Raw genomic sequence first — 14,512 nt, forward strand, 5'->3', positions numbered from 1 at the left:
TAACACAGCTACCCCTCCGATACTTACCTCCTCTTCAGACACTGCTACTGCTAGACACTTGCAAGAGCGTGCCCTCCCCCAACACAGCTGCCTGGGCACATTGGAGAGCTGTCTAAAGATGACTTGCCCAGGGATGCGCAATGTTAGGCGCAGGACCCTTGTGGGTGTGAGTGTAACTTCATAAACCAGGGAGTGCAGCATGATTGGCCTCCACTGCCTTCCACTCTTTTGGGGGTTATCAGAGACTATATGAGCCAGTAATTTATTTCATCTCTGCTTCAAACCTGCTACAAAAGCTTTTCAGCACTTGCATTTGATTCCTGTGGCCATCTGTATTCTCTCCTCTTATAAATAACCTGCAAGTATAGCTACTAAAGGCTTGGCAGCAGTGGGATTGCTGGGTATGGTGTGTGTTATGTATTCACTGGTGTAGGTGGCTGATCGCATACCATTAGAAGAACCCACTGATGCAATTGGTTTTAAATAACCACTCCTTTGTAAGTTGAGTTTCTGGGTGGGGACCAGGGCTGGGATACCTGAGGAGCCTGCATGAATGACATCTTGTCAGCCAGTTTGGGAAGATGGAAATTTGCTTCTCTTATTGGTTTGGTGTAGCTTATGGCAGACTAACCATCCGTTTTGGGGTGAGTCATCTGTGTGTCTCTGTTTGCCCTGAAGCTGGCACCCTCAGCTGTGACCCACTGAGGCACAGTGACATCTGGTGACAGCACAGTCTGGTGGCACGCGGCCACCCAGCCACAGCCTAAGGAAAAACAGTACGAACCAGGCGCTGCTACATACACACACATGCAGAGCACTCTTGCAAACTATACCTTGAGCCACAGCTCCAGGAGCCACATGCTGAAACATAGCCTGGCCAGTGCCGGTGAGACCAGGGGCCATGCTAGCAGAGAGAGATCAGCCTTCCTGTCATCACATGTCCAGGGACACCCCATAAAAGATCCATGCACCAACCTATGCCCAGTGCATCCACATGCCACACCCCAGCTATTTGGTCCTCCCCTTAGGCCTGTCCTGTCCAAGTTCTGCCTTATCCCTGCCTGCTGTCTCGCCCAGATCACCCTCGCCACACAAGGGAAGCACCCTCAAGCGCCACGCAGGTGCCTGCATGTCACAGCCTGTGCAGCACAGACTGGCATGCAGGGCCACAGCCTGCCTCGCAGCATGGCTCCCATGTGCTGCAAAGGAGATGGGGATGTCATGCCTCCTTCTCCCTCCAGCACCTGGCTGGGCCTGGCCTATGGTGGTGCCTGGCTCCGGACAGCCAGTTCCTACACCAGCGTGCTCCATGCTGCCTCCACCCTTTGATACTACCCCAGGGCCGCAGAGGCAAGTGTTACGGTTCATTCCCTCCAGGGTGTGGGGAGGCCACAACACCTTGCTAGGGCCAGGGAGCCGCCCTGGTTCAGGGCAGGGTGGTAGTCACTACGCGGCTCAGCTCCTTCAGCTGTGCTGAGCAACACAACGGTAAGCGAGGAGCCGCCCCGGTTCAGGGCAGGGTGGTAGTCACTACGCGGCTCAGCTCCTTCAGCTGTGCTGAGCAACACAACGGTAAGCGAGGAGCCGCCCCGGTTCAGGGCAGGGTGGTAGTCACTACGCGGCTCAGCTCCTTCAGCTGTGCTGAGCAACACAACGGTGAGCGAGGAGCCGCCCCGGTTCAGGGCAGGGTGGTAGTCACTACGCGGCTCAGCTCCTTCAGCTGTGCTGAGCAACACAACGGTGAGCGAGGAGCCGCCCCGGTTCAGGGCAGGGTGGTAGTCACTACGCGGCTCAGCTCCTTCAGCTGTGCTGAGCAACACAACGGTGAGCGAGGAGCCAGCCTCGGGTCAGGGCGTGGCCACGAACAAACAGCTCAGTGTAGAGCTGCAGAGGGGGGAGGCTGCTACTGTATGGAGGGGGACGGGCAGTGGGGAGCCAGGTCCCAACACACCGACATTGGCTCAGGTGAGGTGGCCCCTGGGGTCCTTCCTACCTCCACCGGCATCAGGGTCCGCTCAGAGTTGTCAGGGAGGCTGGGCAGGTCCGTGTTCTCCAGGTAGCAGGTTTGGAGACAGAGGCAAGTCTGGGCCTTTCCGGTAGCAAGCCTGTGGCAGGTTGTGGGGCTCAGGTAGGCCCAGGCGCTCCGGGTAGCAGGAAAGCAGCAGGTCAGGGGGCTCAGGTAGGCCCAGGCGCTCCGGGTAGCAGGAAAGCAGCAGGTCAGGGGGCTCAGGTAGGCTCAGGCGCTCCGGGTAGCAGCAAAGCAGCAGGGCTGGAGGCCCAGACACTGCTAGGTCCTTTTTGTTTTGCTAGGTCCTGTGGGTAGTGGGCCAGCAGGCAGGTCAGGACACTCCTCTGGAGCAAGATCTGTGCCAGGGGATGGCTGGCTGGCTGGCTGGCCAACCAACAGGCCTGGCCATTGTTCAGGTCTGGCATGGGCTATTTGGCTTCTGCACTCAGGCCTAGGCCACCTGATCTGTCCAGAAGCCACCCTCTTAATGAGCTCTGTGCCCCAGGCATTCCCTGCCTTGCATGTCAGTCACTGGGGGGTGGGACAAGGGTGTGCTGAGTCTGCCCACCAAGGCTTCAGGGAGGTCTCCTCTGCTTCTGTGGCAGGGGGAGGCTACAGCACCTTGCCACAGGATCTTGCAGCCAGGGGTGTGGCACCTTGTCCCCTGCTACTGCGCTCAGCTAGCCAGCCATGCATGCAGGCCACCGTGGCATGTTCTCCATGCCCAGATCCATCCTGCATTCCAGAGATGCAGGGGACCTCCAGTGCCTGCTGGCTCCACAGGGCTCATGGGTGCTCCCAGGGCTCCCAGTGTTCCTTGTAGGCTGAGCACCTGGGCGGCCGCTCAGGAGGGATGGAGGTGACACCCAGCTGATTAGCAGAGCGCCCACAGCCAGCATCATGTATTTCTATTGGTGGTACACATCTGCACATGCCTCAGTGCACATAAAATTTATTCCACCCATGGATGGAAAACGTTACAGGGAGCCCTGGCTCAGCTTCTGGCAAACAACCTGCTGCGTTTAGATGCTCAGTGTAGACATGCAAGCCACACTGTACCATCTCCGTTGACGGCATTGGCCTCCTGGTGTGCTCACAGCCATGCTAACTGCACCCAGTACTGGGGAGACCGGCTTTGCCTTGGGCAGGTTGTCTGATTCTGGGCTAGAGCTAAACACACCCCTCCCTGTCAGGGCTCTGCATGCCAGGAAGGCATTGGGCTGTGGCTGTAACAGTGGGGTGCAGCGAGCTCTAGACTAGAGGCTCCAGCTGCAGGTGTATCGGTGACCAGGACATGGCCCTTATGACCAGCGGCTAGAGCAGGAGCCAGGGCCCAAGCCAGTGGTCAGGACTCCAGGTCGCAGCTGATGGCAGACATCCATGAAGGGTTGAGACTGTGTCACCTGGCCTGAGATCCCAAAAAGAGCAAGGCAGGGATATGCAGACACAGAACCTCTTGCAGCTTCAGCAAACATTGCGACCAGCCACCAAACTGCTGCACGTTGCTACTTAAGAGCAGGTCTGGCCAACAGGCTGATGCCAGCCAGGCAGCTTGCTCCAGCCAGCTGCATGAGTTAGGCACCCAGAGCCTGACTGAGCTGCAAGCCGATTCCTGGCTGCTCCCCTCTGGCCAGTGCTGCCCTGTCCTGCTGCATGGCTGCAAGCTGTGCAGCACGGAGCCAGCTTTGCAAGCATGGCACTGGGACTGTGGCCTGGCAGCTCCGGCCAAGGGCCACTGCTGGCATTGGCAAGTGATGTGTGTGGGCAGAGTGGTGCAGAGAGGCTCCCCCAGAGGAACAGGAGTGGGCAGATGGGGCACCTCAGTTAGCAAATAAAATTTTGGCAGGGCTCCCTGAGATCAGCCCCTTGTGTGCAATGGAGCTCCTGCCTTTGGTGTTTGCTGCTGGCAGCTCCCGAATGCTGGGTGGCGTGCACGGGGGGGTGGGGGGGGCGAGGGGGGCATCACTATTCTCACCGGTGCTGCTCAACGCACTGCTGCATGGGCTTGGCGCTCCCTGTGCCAGCCCTGGCACAGTGCTGTTCTGGAGACCATCCCCGGCTCACATGTGTGACCGTGACCCTGCTGTGCTGGAACCTGCACCCAGCACAGTGCTGGGTGCCCCTGCTGGAGCTGGAGCTGGACCTGGAGCGGTTCACTCAGGGCTGCACTGCCACACTGCATCCTGCGGCCAAACAGCAGGTGCCAGACTGCGCTGGGATCCTGTCAGAGTTGCTTGTGAGGGATGTCTTGGGGCTGCCACACTCCCTGTACTCCAGTGGTGTCCAATAGGAATTCAAAGACTGCGCCTCTTGTGGGTGTTGTCTTTCCATACTCACCGCATTATATTATGCAACCTTTATAGAGTCAGGCACTTCCAGCCCCCTCCTCAATAACTGCTCTCCCGCTGCCCCAGAGCCCTGTTCTCCTTCAATGCTGGCAACTCACCAGGGTCGCCAGAGCCACCGCCAGGGCTGCTGCTGGAGCCACTGCTGGGGCCGCCGCCACTGCTACCCCGCGCTTCTTCCAGGAAGCAGTGGGATGTGTTCATGGAGAGGGTGGACGGTGCTCCCCATGTGCGGCTCTCAGGAGGAGCCACATTTCAAGGCTCTGCGTGCCGCATGCAGATCGAGAGCCACAAGCTGGCCACCCCCGTATTCACCACAGCGCAGCGCCGTATTTGCCACATGTGGCGAGTGGCAAATGTATTGACACCCCTGCTCTCCCGTCATGTCCGTGGTTCTGTGGGCAAAGAGGAGAGGGCTCTGGCTAAGTCTGTGCACACAGACTCCTGGTCACGCCCTGTTCTTCTGCCTCGTCTATCACAGAGTCCTGCTGGGAGATGCTGTAGTGAGTGTGGGACTGTTGCACCTTTTGGCTGAGGGCTTTGATGGGGTATGTAAATGCAGTGGGGGATTTCCCTCCCCACAACGCCTGCTGGGCTGCAGAAAAACGTCACGGCCGTTGTCTCAGCCCCTACGTTTTTCCCTAACCAAGTGGCAGCAGAGGGATGAGGGGAGAGCAGAGATGGGACCAGGGCCGTGTGTTTCCCAAGGCCCCAGCCCAGCAGCAGCAGGTTTCTGGAGCCAGGGCAGTGGCCCTTTCCCCTGGCCTACTGGCAGCAGGCAGGGCCAGCCTGCAAGTGGGGCTGTGGCTTTTTTCCCCAGCCCCAGGGACAGCAGCTTGGGGAGTGGGGGCTGACTGGGAGTGGGGGTAGTTTTCCCAGCCTCAGTAAGAGCTGGGGGAGGGCCGGAGCCAGGGGTTGTAGCCACAGCATCTCAGGGAGAGGCTAATTGTGTGGGAAGTTGCAAGGGTAGTGGGGCTCCCCCGCGTGGTGCTGAGGCTGAGGGTTGGGGGGGGTGAAGTAGAGGAGCTCCAGCTATGAAATAAGACGAGGCTGGCACTTGTAAAAGGACCAAGAATAGATACAACAAAACACCATTGAACATACCCTCTTCAACACGTCTGTGAATTTCAGAAGTCCAAAAAAAAAACAAAACTATGTTTGCCACATGCTAGTTTCTGCGACACCATTCATCTAAAAGTAGCGTGTACGTTTCTGGAAACAAGGTAAGAACTTGGGATCTTATGATGCTTAAGATATAGCCATGTGAATTATATTACTGAACTAAAGGGGAGGAGGAACACAACACGGCCAGAAGTCCCAGCACGCTCTTTATCCTGACGTTTCAAGACCTCAACCCATTGCAGCTTCCTGGTGTTTAAAGAGCCACTCAACCCATTCTCCAGGCCTATCAGAAAGCCCTTTGAACAGCAGAGCAACAGACAGGACAACTTGTCCTTTAAAGTGAAGTCAGGATGCTCTCCAGGAAGCTGAAATAAGGGACAGACCCAGTAAAAAATGGGACAGAGGGTGTAACCAACCAGGCTCGGGTTCCTCAGAAACGAGGCTGCACCCAGAAGGCAAGTGCTATATTTGGTTTATTGAAAGCGTGACACCTGTGACGGGAGCCCTGGAGACGCCGCAGTCACCAGTGGGGGAAACCCAGTGCGTCGGAGCTTCGCTCGGGGAGAGGTTCTGTAACAGGCCTTCCAACACTAGCTGATAAAGCTTAACTCATTAACATAAGATTGCCTAAAATTGCCTATGCATTCCTATCACTATCTCTTGTGGCCTACTGCCAGCGTAGCCTTGAAGTGTTGGCAAGCGTGCTTTGTTTTGCAGGTGTTGTCATAGGATTCCTCTGAGGGTTCACAGGGGGGTCGGACTGCTCTCATGAGACCATTACAAACTCTTCTCGCACCCTACACTCCTCCCCGCAACCCCTTTGTGAATTCCGAGGCTAGTAGGAATCGAGTGAGGTGGTTGATGCTCTTCTGGCAACACAGCGTGCACCTGTGGAACAGACTTGACAACAGCATATGAGAGCAGTGAAAGCAAAGTTTCGCAAAAGGGTATAGTTCTGCAAGAGAGCAGGAGGAGCACTGACACCTATAAAGCATGTGTCCATGAGCTGTCCCACGGCCATACTGTAGGGCAGACAAAAGGCAAACACGTTGATGGCAGTTTGTGCCAATGTTACCCATACGTTGGAGCTGTTACTGATACGTGGGCCCCACTCTGAGGCCGTTGCTACTGCAGTCCAGAGGTACCAGCGGCACAGCCAGGCCATGGTTACAGGGTTCATAGCATTAGTCTGCGGGAAGAAACACAGTGAGGATAGTCCTCTCCGTCAGGGAGGACCACGGCCATACCCGAGCCTTCTGCTAGGATAGTAACTGCTTGTATAGCCCGAGGGCACACCACGGTGCCAGGCACTAAGCAGAGGTGCACTGGTCACTGGTGCGGGGGCACATTCTATGTGTGGCATCATGGGCATCACAGGGACCAGCTCGACTAGGGGCTGCCCCACTTCCCAGACATCCGGCTGATCGGTGCGGTTGTAACACTGTAGTTCAGCCAGTGGTGAGCCAGGGACTGACCAGTATGTTGGGACCCAACTCAACCCAGGTACTCGGGTATTAACAGCAAAGAGGATCTTGGGGGCACACTCAAGTACGTCCGCTCCCACCCAGGGTTCGGCAGTGGTTAGGGGTGCTACAGTTTCTGGATTTCCAGCAAGCAGCACCACTTGGTGTCCTTCCACTTGCACCTGGCCTGGGAGTGAGGCCTGCCTGACATGTACTATGACTCCTTGCTCAGGGGAGCAGGCGCTTGTAGGGAGTAGTGGGTCCAACAGCCCGGTTGTTAAGAAGGAAAACAGCACGGTGCACCACCTCCCCCCACCCTTTCAGAGTGTTGGTGTCAGTTTGCGAATTTGCTCTTTCGGGAGTTCGTTCATCCACTCAATTAGCCCACTTGCGGTGGGGGTATAGGGCATGTGGAACATTCAGGTTACCTGTAGGTCGGCCGCCCAGTCACGGACATGTTGGGCTGTGAAGTGTGTGTCCTGATCACTCTGAATCACTAGTGGAACGCCGTACTGTTCACTGAGCTGGGTGAGTGCTGTAAGCGTAGCAGCAGCGTCCGCATGCTTGCAGGGATGTACAAACAGCAGGCCAGTATAGGTATCCACGGTGGTCAGCGCATAAAGCCACGAGTGCGATGGAGGTAGTGGTCCGGTGTAATCGATTTGCCACTCACTACAGGGCAGGTGCCCGCGGCATACACTTCCTGTGGCTAGCTCTAGCACTACCGGGGCCAGCTTGGTGCAAACAGTGCATTTCAGTTGGGCCACCCAATACGCTACCAGGGGCAGGCTCTCACCCTTGGTCAAGCCATATTGGTGGGCTGCGTGAGCGCCTCGGTGCCCTGACTCCACATGTAAGGCCATGGCGCGTTCTGTGATCGTATGTCCTGCCATCTGATCCACGGCTGCATTGAGCTGCGCCTCCCAAGTCATCTGTTTGGTATGGGCATTAACATGCCGCACCACCAGGGGCTGCTGCCAAGCAAAAGCTGAGAGTTGTTGCCATAAGTCGGTGCCTCAGAGGGGGCGATCCGCTATCTTCCATTCCTTGGCTTCCCACGTTGTTACCCAGGTGCTCAGACCCTTGTAGACTACCCAGCTGTTAGTATAGATAAAGGTCTCTGCTTGCCCAGCTTCCACCGCCAGCGTCGCTGCCCGCAACTCTGCCCATTGGCTCAAATTACCTTTTCCCCAGGCAAAGGTGATTTCACCCTTATGGCGGGGTACGCGACTGCTCGCCACTGTCTCTGTCCCGTTGCGGTGTACGTAGCAGACCCATCGGTTACTCAGATGCTTTCTCTCCTCTCCTCAGGTACGGTATTCAACGGAGGTGCCTCCGCCACCGGCGAGAGGGCGACTGGTGGGTCGATGGCGGGCAGCTCATTCGCTAGCTGGGGATTATGCTGAAAAGTAATGGTTCCCAGGAGGAGGGTGTGTGGAACAGTAAGTGTGGGGGCTCCCAAGCGCATGCGCTGCTGTAGGTAGTGTTTCCACTTGAAGTGGGTAGCTGCTTGGGCCACTCCCGTATGTGCACGCTCAGAAGTATCTGTGACCCACCCCATTAAGGGGATTGGGGTCCGTACAGTAACAGGGGTGACGCCCATGACCCGCTCAGTGTTCTGCAGAGCCCACACCACTGCTAGGATCTGCTTTTCCAGGGGGGGGTGTACCCACCTTCGGCTCCGCGGAGGGTTCGTGACCAGAAGCCAATAGGTTCTTTTCGCTGGGTTCCTACCTGCTGCCACAGACCCCAGGACGCCACGTCGCCGACAGTTGTTACCTCCAGTTCAAACGGTTGGTCCTGCAATGGTGCAGTGAGGCGGGCGTGTGCCACCACTGCCTCTTTGCAGAGATCGAAAGCTCATTCGTGCTTCTGTGTCCAGTTCCACTGGGTGGCTTTGCACACAAGCTCCTGAAAAGGACGCATAAGAAAAGCAAGGTGTGGAATAAAAGCACGCCAGAAGCTGAGAAGGCCCAGAAAGGCTTGCAGCTGCTGTTTAGACGAGGGTGTGGGAAACGCTTGGATGGTATGCCGCACTTTCGGCGGAATGCATTTTTCCGTACCCATCCACAGTACACCCAAGTAGACCACACTAGTGGCTGGCCCCTGCATTTTCTTGGGGTTAATAGCCCACCCCCGTTCCTGCAAACCTGTTACAATGGTGTCCAGGGCGGCTTGAACAGTTGGTTCATCTGGCCCTGAGATCATAACGTCGTCGATGTAGCGGCTGCAGGCCGTCTGGTCAGGAAGGTCCAGATGCTCCAGATCGGCCTGCACTAGCTGATGGCAGATCGTTGGGGAGTGCTTAAAGCCCTGCGGTAACATGGTAAACGTGTAGTGCTTTGTTAGCCACGTGAAGGCAAACTGCTCTTGACTCTCGGGATGAATGTCAATAGAGAAAGACGCATTGGCCAGGTCTATGACTGCATGCCACGGCAATGCCGTCACAGTGATGCGCTCCAGGATAGTAACCATGTCCGGAACTATGGCCGTAAGCTCCGGGGGTCACCTTATTGAGTTCCCGATAGTCCACCGTTATGCGCCATGATCCATCTGGCTTCTTCACTGGCCAGATGGGACTGTTGAAGGCGCTCAGCGTGGGGTGGATAATTTCCGCCTGTAGCAATGCAGCAATAGTGTCACTGATCTCGTGTTCTCCACCAGGAATGCGGTACTGCTTGACTGACACCGGGGTCTGGGGAACCAGCAGGCGCACAGGGTCCCATTTGGGATGTGCCCGCAGTAGGGGCTCCACAGTTCTGATTGCCCGAACGTAGCAGGGGTGTCCAAAGGCAAACAGCCAATACTGTGTATCCACACACCAGCCACGCAAGACATCCATTTCAATGATGTATTCACCCAAAGGTGCAGCCAACACAGTTGCCCGAAAGGGAGGGGCTTTCCCCAGCATCAGGGTGACCTCTACCGAATAAGTGGTGGACTCCACTCCTCCAAGGCCCTGCACGACCACCGCGTGACCCGCAGTCTGGGTAGAATGCAGAATGGTTACCTCGGCTCCAGAGTCTAACAGAGCCAACACATGCTGCTCCCCTTCCCAGGGCCACTTGATGGTTAATGGGACGAATGGGCGCCAGTCCCCTGCTACCTGTCGCACAGCCACAGCCCATACCACAGGGGACCCGCCTCCCTGTCACTTCCTAGGGGGAAGGGTCCAGTCGACGGGGGTGCTGGGCTCCGTCCTCCCCCCGGATCCCGTACCTTTCTGTGGTGCCTGGGTCTCGCCCGCCCTCTTGGAGGCGCCCACATCCTCACTCCTCTGGGTAGGCAGCAATTGTAACCAATGTTTGTACGAGTTTGGTGTTGGCAAACCATTGATCTCTTCACGGGGGACTCCTGCCTTCAGCAAGTCCGTCCACATGGTTCTCCGGGTCACCCGAGAGTGCCCTTTTTCCTGTCCAGGTGCTCCCGCCCGACCACCCTTTTCTTTTGCGGCGCGGACCGCTTTCGTGCTTATGACAGTTTCTAACTGCATCAACAATCCAACCAAGTCACCTACGTGCCCATTCGCCTCCATGACCACAGTCATAAGGGAGGCCTTCAGCTCGAGGGGGGCAAGGCATAACAGAGCGGCTTTGATGGATTTTGGACCTCTACATCGTCTGGTCCTACATCAATGAAAGTCACAGCCCAAGCCATGCCCAGCTGCCGCAGCACACTCACCCCTTCTGGGATTGTACACCAGGGCCTCACAAGTGCTTCCAGTTCCCCCGGAGAGGGGTAGACCTGGTCCACTGCCGTAGTCAACCAGCGGTACAGGGACGGCGCTTCCACGGCATTTCCCTGTGCATCAGTAATACCTTGCACAGCCTGCAGCGCCTGTTTGACCTGTGAATCCTGGGACAACACGCCCATCCGGTGGAGTTCCGCAAGCAGCAGCAACACAGTGTTGCCCGCATTGTCCCATACAGGCACTAGCCAGGCCAAAAGGCCTTCCCCTGGCTCCTGCTTAAAACTCTTCACCATCTCCTGCAACTCGCTTGTCTTAAACGTTCGCCAGACCTCATTGCAGTGACCTCCTTCTGCCCTCAGCTCCCTAATGGGGCGTGCCTGTCTTGGGTCAGTTTGCACAGCCTCCCCATTCGCCTCCTCCTCCTCCTCAAACGAGGAAGAACTCCAAATGTTACCATCCCAGGTCTCAGGGTCCCAAGTGGCTAGCGCAAGGACTGCACGCACTTGGGCCATCGACATCGGTTCTTTCTCCAGTTTCACGCGCCACCGATTCACCACTCTCGCCGCCAACACCTCACAACGATGGGTTAACTCTTGCGTCCTTTCGGACTGCGAGGTAACCACCTCCTGTGCTATTGCCCGCACGTCCACCAAATCGCGACATTCCTGCTCCTTCCCCGCCAGCGCCTTCTGCAAGCAGAGAAGCTCATCATCCAGGGCCCGGAGGGCAGTTAGGAAAAGCCATGCTACCTCTCCCACCGCCCTTTTTTCCGTCCCTGGCCGGCGGCTCAGCTGCAGCCGACGCAACGCCCCTTCTATCTGTACTGATGTCACGCCTACCACCTCCTGCAACTCCAGCCAGTCTGCCGGGGCTGCCCAACAGGCCACCATCTGCGCTACCGGCCCCCATCACTCCGTCGAGGGCCATCCTGGTATGCGCTGCAGGGACAGCGCTGGCTTCCCTGCTTCCTCCGCCTTCAACCAAAAAGGCATCGTACCTGGAGAACCCTGCTCACTGTGCCAATTGTAGCCAACCAGGCTCGGGTTCCCCAGAGATGAAGCTGCACTCAGAAGGCGAGTGCTATATTTGGTTTATTGAAAGCACGTGACACCTGCGACGGGAGCCCCGGAGACGCCGCAGTCACCAGTGGGGGAAACCCAACACGTCGGAGCTTCGCTCGGGGAGAGGCTCTGTAACAGGCCTCCTAACACTAACTGATAAAGCTTAACTCATTAACATAAGATTGCCTAAAATTGCCTATGCATTCCTTATCACTATTTCTTGTGGCCTACTGCCAGTGTAGCCTTGAAGTGTTGTCAAGAGTGCTTTGTTTTGCAGGTGTTGTCATAGGAGTCCTCTGAGGGTTCACAGAGGGGTTGGACTGCTCTCATGAGACCGTTACAAAATCTTCTCGCACCCTACAGAGGGTCACCCTACACTTACCCTTCCTGGCAGGGCAGACAGCCCTGTCTCTATGTGGCCAGTGTGTCCCTGCTGTGACTGCCCCATTGGTCACTCTACAGTATGGCTGCTCTCAGCACTTGCTGCCCCCCTGGTGAGTCTGATGTACGTCATCCCCTGTTGGTGCCCCTCCCCTTCCCTGTTCTGGGAAATCCTGGGATTTCAGGCATTTCTCACTTTCCAGGCACAACCAAGCCTGACCTTGGTGTAAGTGAGGGTAAGAGGAAGCTGTATGCCAAATTTTGTGGTTGTAGCTCTTACGGTTCTAGAGGAGTTCTTGAACAAACACCAACAGACAGACAAGTGCACTCTAAAATATATAGTTGCTAATAATAAGATTTGTAGGTATGGCTCATTGTCAATTCAAGCTGCATTTCTGTTCAGAAGCCCAGTGGGTGTGCAGCTAGGATCCCTTTGTTCTGTACAACAGCATTAGATATTAGCTTCATGTTAGCAAAGGACTGATTCCATGCAGCGGATTTTACTGCTTGGAGATTCTGTCTCACTCGCTCAAATGCCTGTGTTGGACAAAGAAACACACAGTCACTTACTGTAAATTATCAAGCTACTTGCTAATGAACTCTTGTGTACTCAGAGCTATAACGTGATTTTACGTGCAGTGGACCAAACTTTCAGTGCTGGCCCCATGTGTATGCAACAATCTGCCACCATCATTCTACAGCCACATGTGTGTTTGGTCAACTCCGCTAAATTCAGTGGGCTTTGGAATTTTCAGAGATAATGGCCAATGGCTCTGTGATCACATCGGCCAACTCCCTCAGCACCTGTGGATGCATTTGGGCCAGCCCTATGGATCTGTGCATTAGTAGCTTTTCTAATACGTCTTTAACGTGTTATTTTACTTCTGAGGACTCCTCACCTCCTCCCTATACTTTGCTGTCCAGAGCAGCAGTCTGGGAGCTGACCTTGTCTGTGAAGACAGAGGCAATTGTCACATCTGTCCCATCTGCCCCAGCTCAGAATGAGTCACAACCCATTCCTTTTACTAGGGAACCAGAAACTTACAGCACATGCAGTCTGAGGGTTCCCATGGCCAATGGTGGAAATCACCATCTTGGGCACAGGTCACCTCAGGAGGTATATGGGCTGTGCCACGCACTTTGTGAGCCCAGGCTAGGTAAGCAGTCCATTCCTGTGCCCCATGCCAAGCAGGATGCCACAGAGTGCATTGGGAGAGCCGTTTGCTAGTAGGTGGCGGCCAAAGCCTGGCCCCTGTGATATGCACGGGTGCCATCATAGCTCTGTACACTGAACGCTGGGGGGGACCCAGCACCTCACTTTCCAGGAGAACAAACCCCGGAGGCTGGACAAAGCTGAGGAAAAGGCCGGCCCACTGGAACCCTGCATTCCAACTGGGGATTCCCCGCCTCAATTGCTCCGTCAGCTGCTTTTCCCACTTTGCAGCCTGAGATCATACAGTTCAGGGGTGACTGATGAAGGGGGCACAGGAACCACCAGCCTAGTGATCGCCCACTTCTGCCCCAAGGCTTCACCCCATCTCTGCCCTCAACCTCCTCCCCTGAGCAAGGCGAGGGTCTGGTGCTGGCAGGAGGGGCCTAGCCCCCAGCGGCACTCACTGGCAGCAGCCCCAGCTTGCTCTGTCTCCCAGCTGTTGTTCTGCTTCCCACTGGTAAGTGTGGGGGCAGTCCCTCCCCATCTTTAACAGCGTGCTGGAGAGTAAAGTGGGCTGGGGTGGCATTGCTCCACTTCCCCGGCTGCCGCTGGTCAGTGCAGGAGCGGTGGGGGCGGCGGTTGTACCCCTGCTGTAGGCACCAGATCCCCCACCCCCCGACTATTTCCCCTGGACATGCAGGGACTTTGGCTCTGCTGGTTGCTCATTGTCCCCTTGCCTCTCGTGCCCATGGTGCTTGGGGTCCCATGCCCTCTTGTGCCCCCACAACACATCTCCCTGGTAGGGGAATATGCCCCTCCCCTTCTCTGCCCAGGTTCCATGGGCTCTGTAGGTCTGTAAGGAATGCCGGGGCACAGCCAGCTTCCTCCCTCCCACCCGCCTGCTATTCCAGGCAAGAAGAGCTTGCCCCATCACTCGCCAAGTCGGGGAAAAGAATCTATTGATGTCAGTGGTGCAGGATCAGGACAAAGGTATCTGGGCCTCTTCTCATGTTGCCTGCCTCATTCATGTGCCTACACCTTCCTGCTCAAACACAGGCAAGGCACCCCCGGTACACCTCCACAGCACTCCTCAGCCTCTGCCCTGCAAACACCATGCAACAGATCAACACCCTTAAGGAGCTTTGCCTCCTACAGGCCACAGACAGATCAACACCCCTTTTCTAACCAGTACCCAGCACAGAAATTCACTGCTCTGTACGTAACAACTGGTTATAAAATGTGTGTGGCTGCATCAGAAGTGTGCTGTCAAGTCACCTGCTTTGATTAG

General features: G+C 56.2%; 1 protein-coding gene across 1 annotated transcript in view; it reads right to left on the reverse strand.

Annotated features, from left to right (window-relative positions):
- Positions 1 to 12,470: 12,470 nt before the first annotated feature.
- ACADVL (acyl-CoA dehydrogenase very long chain) overlaps positions 12,471 to 14,512 on the reverse strand; it is a 31,607-nt gene continuing 29,565 nt past the window's right edge. Inside the window, exon 19 of the mRNA XM_075004168.1 lies at positions 12,471 to 12,608. Within this exon, the coding sequence (XP_074860269.1) occupies positions 12,471 to 12,608 (138 nt within the window). The remainder of the gene's footprint in view (positions 12,609 to 14,512) is intronic.

Source organism: Carettochelys insculpta, chromosome 10, assembly GCF_033958435.1.
Source record: "Carettochelys insculpta isolate YL-2023 chromosome 10, ASM3395843v1, whole genome shotgun sequence".
NCBI lineage: Eukaryota > Metazoa > Chordata > Testudines > Carettochelyidae > Carettochelys > Carettochelys insculpta.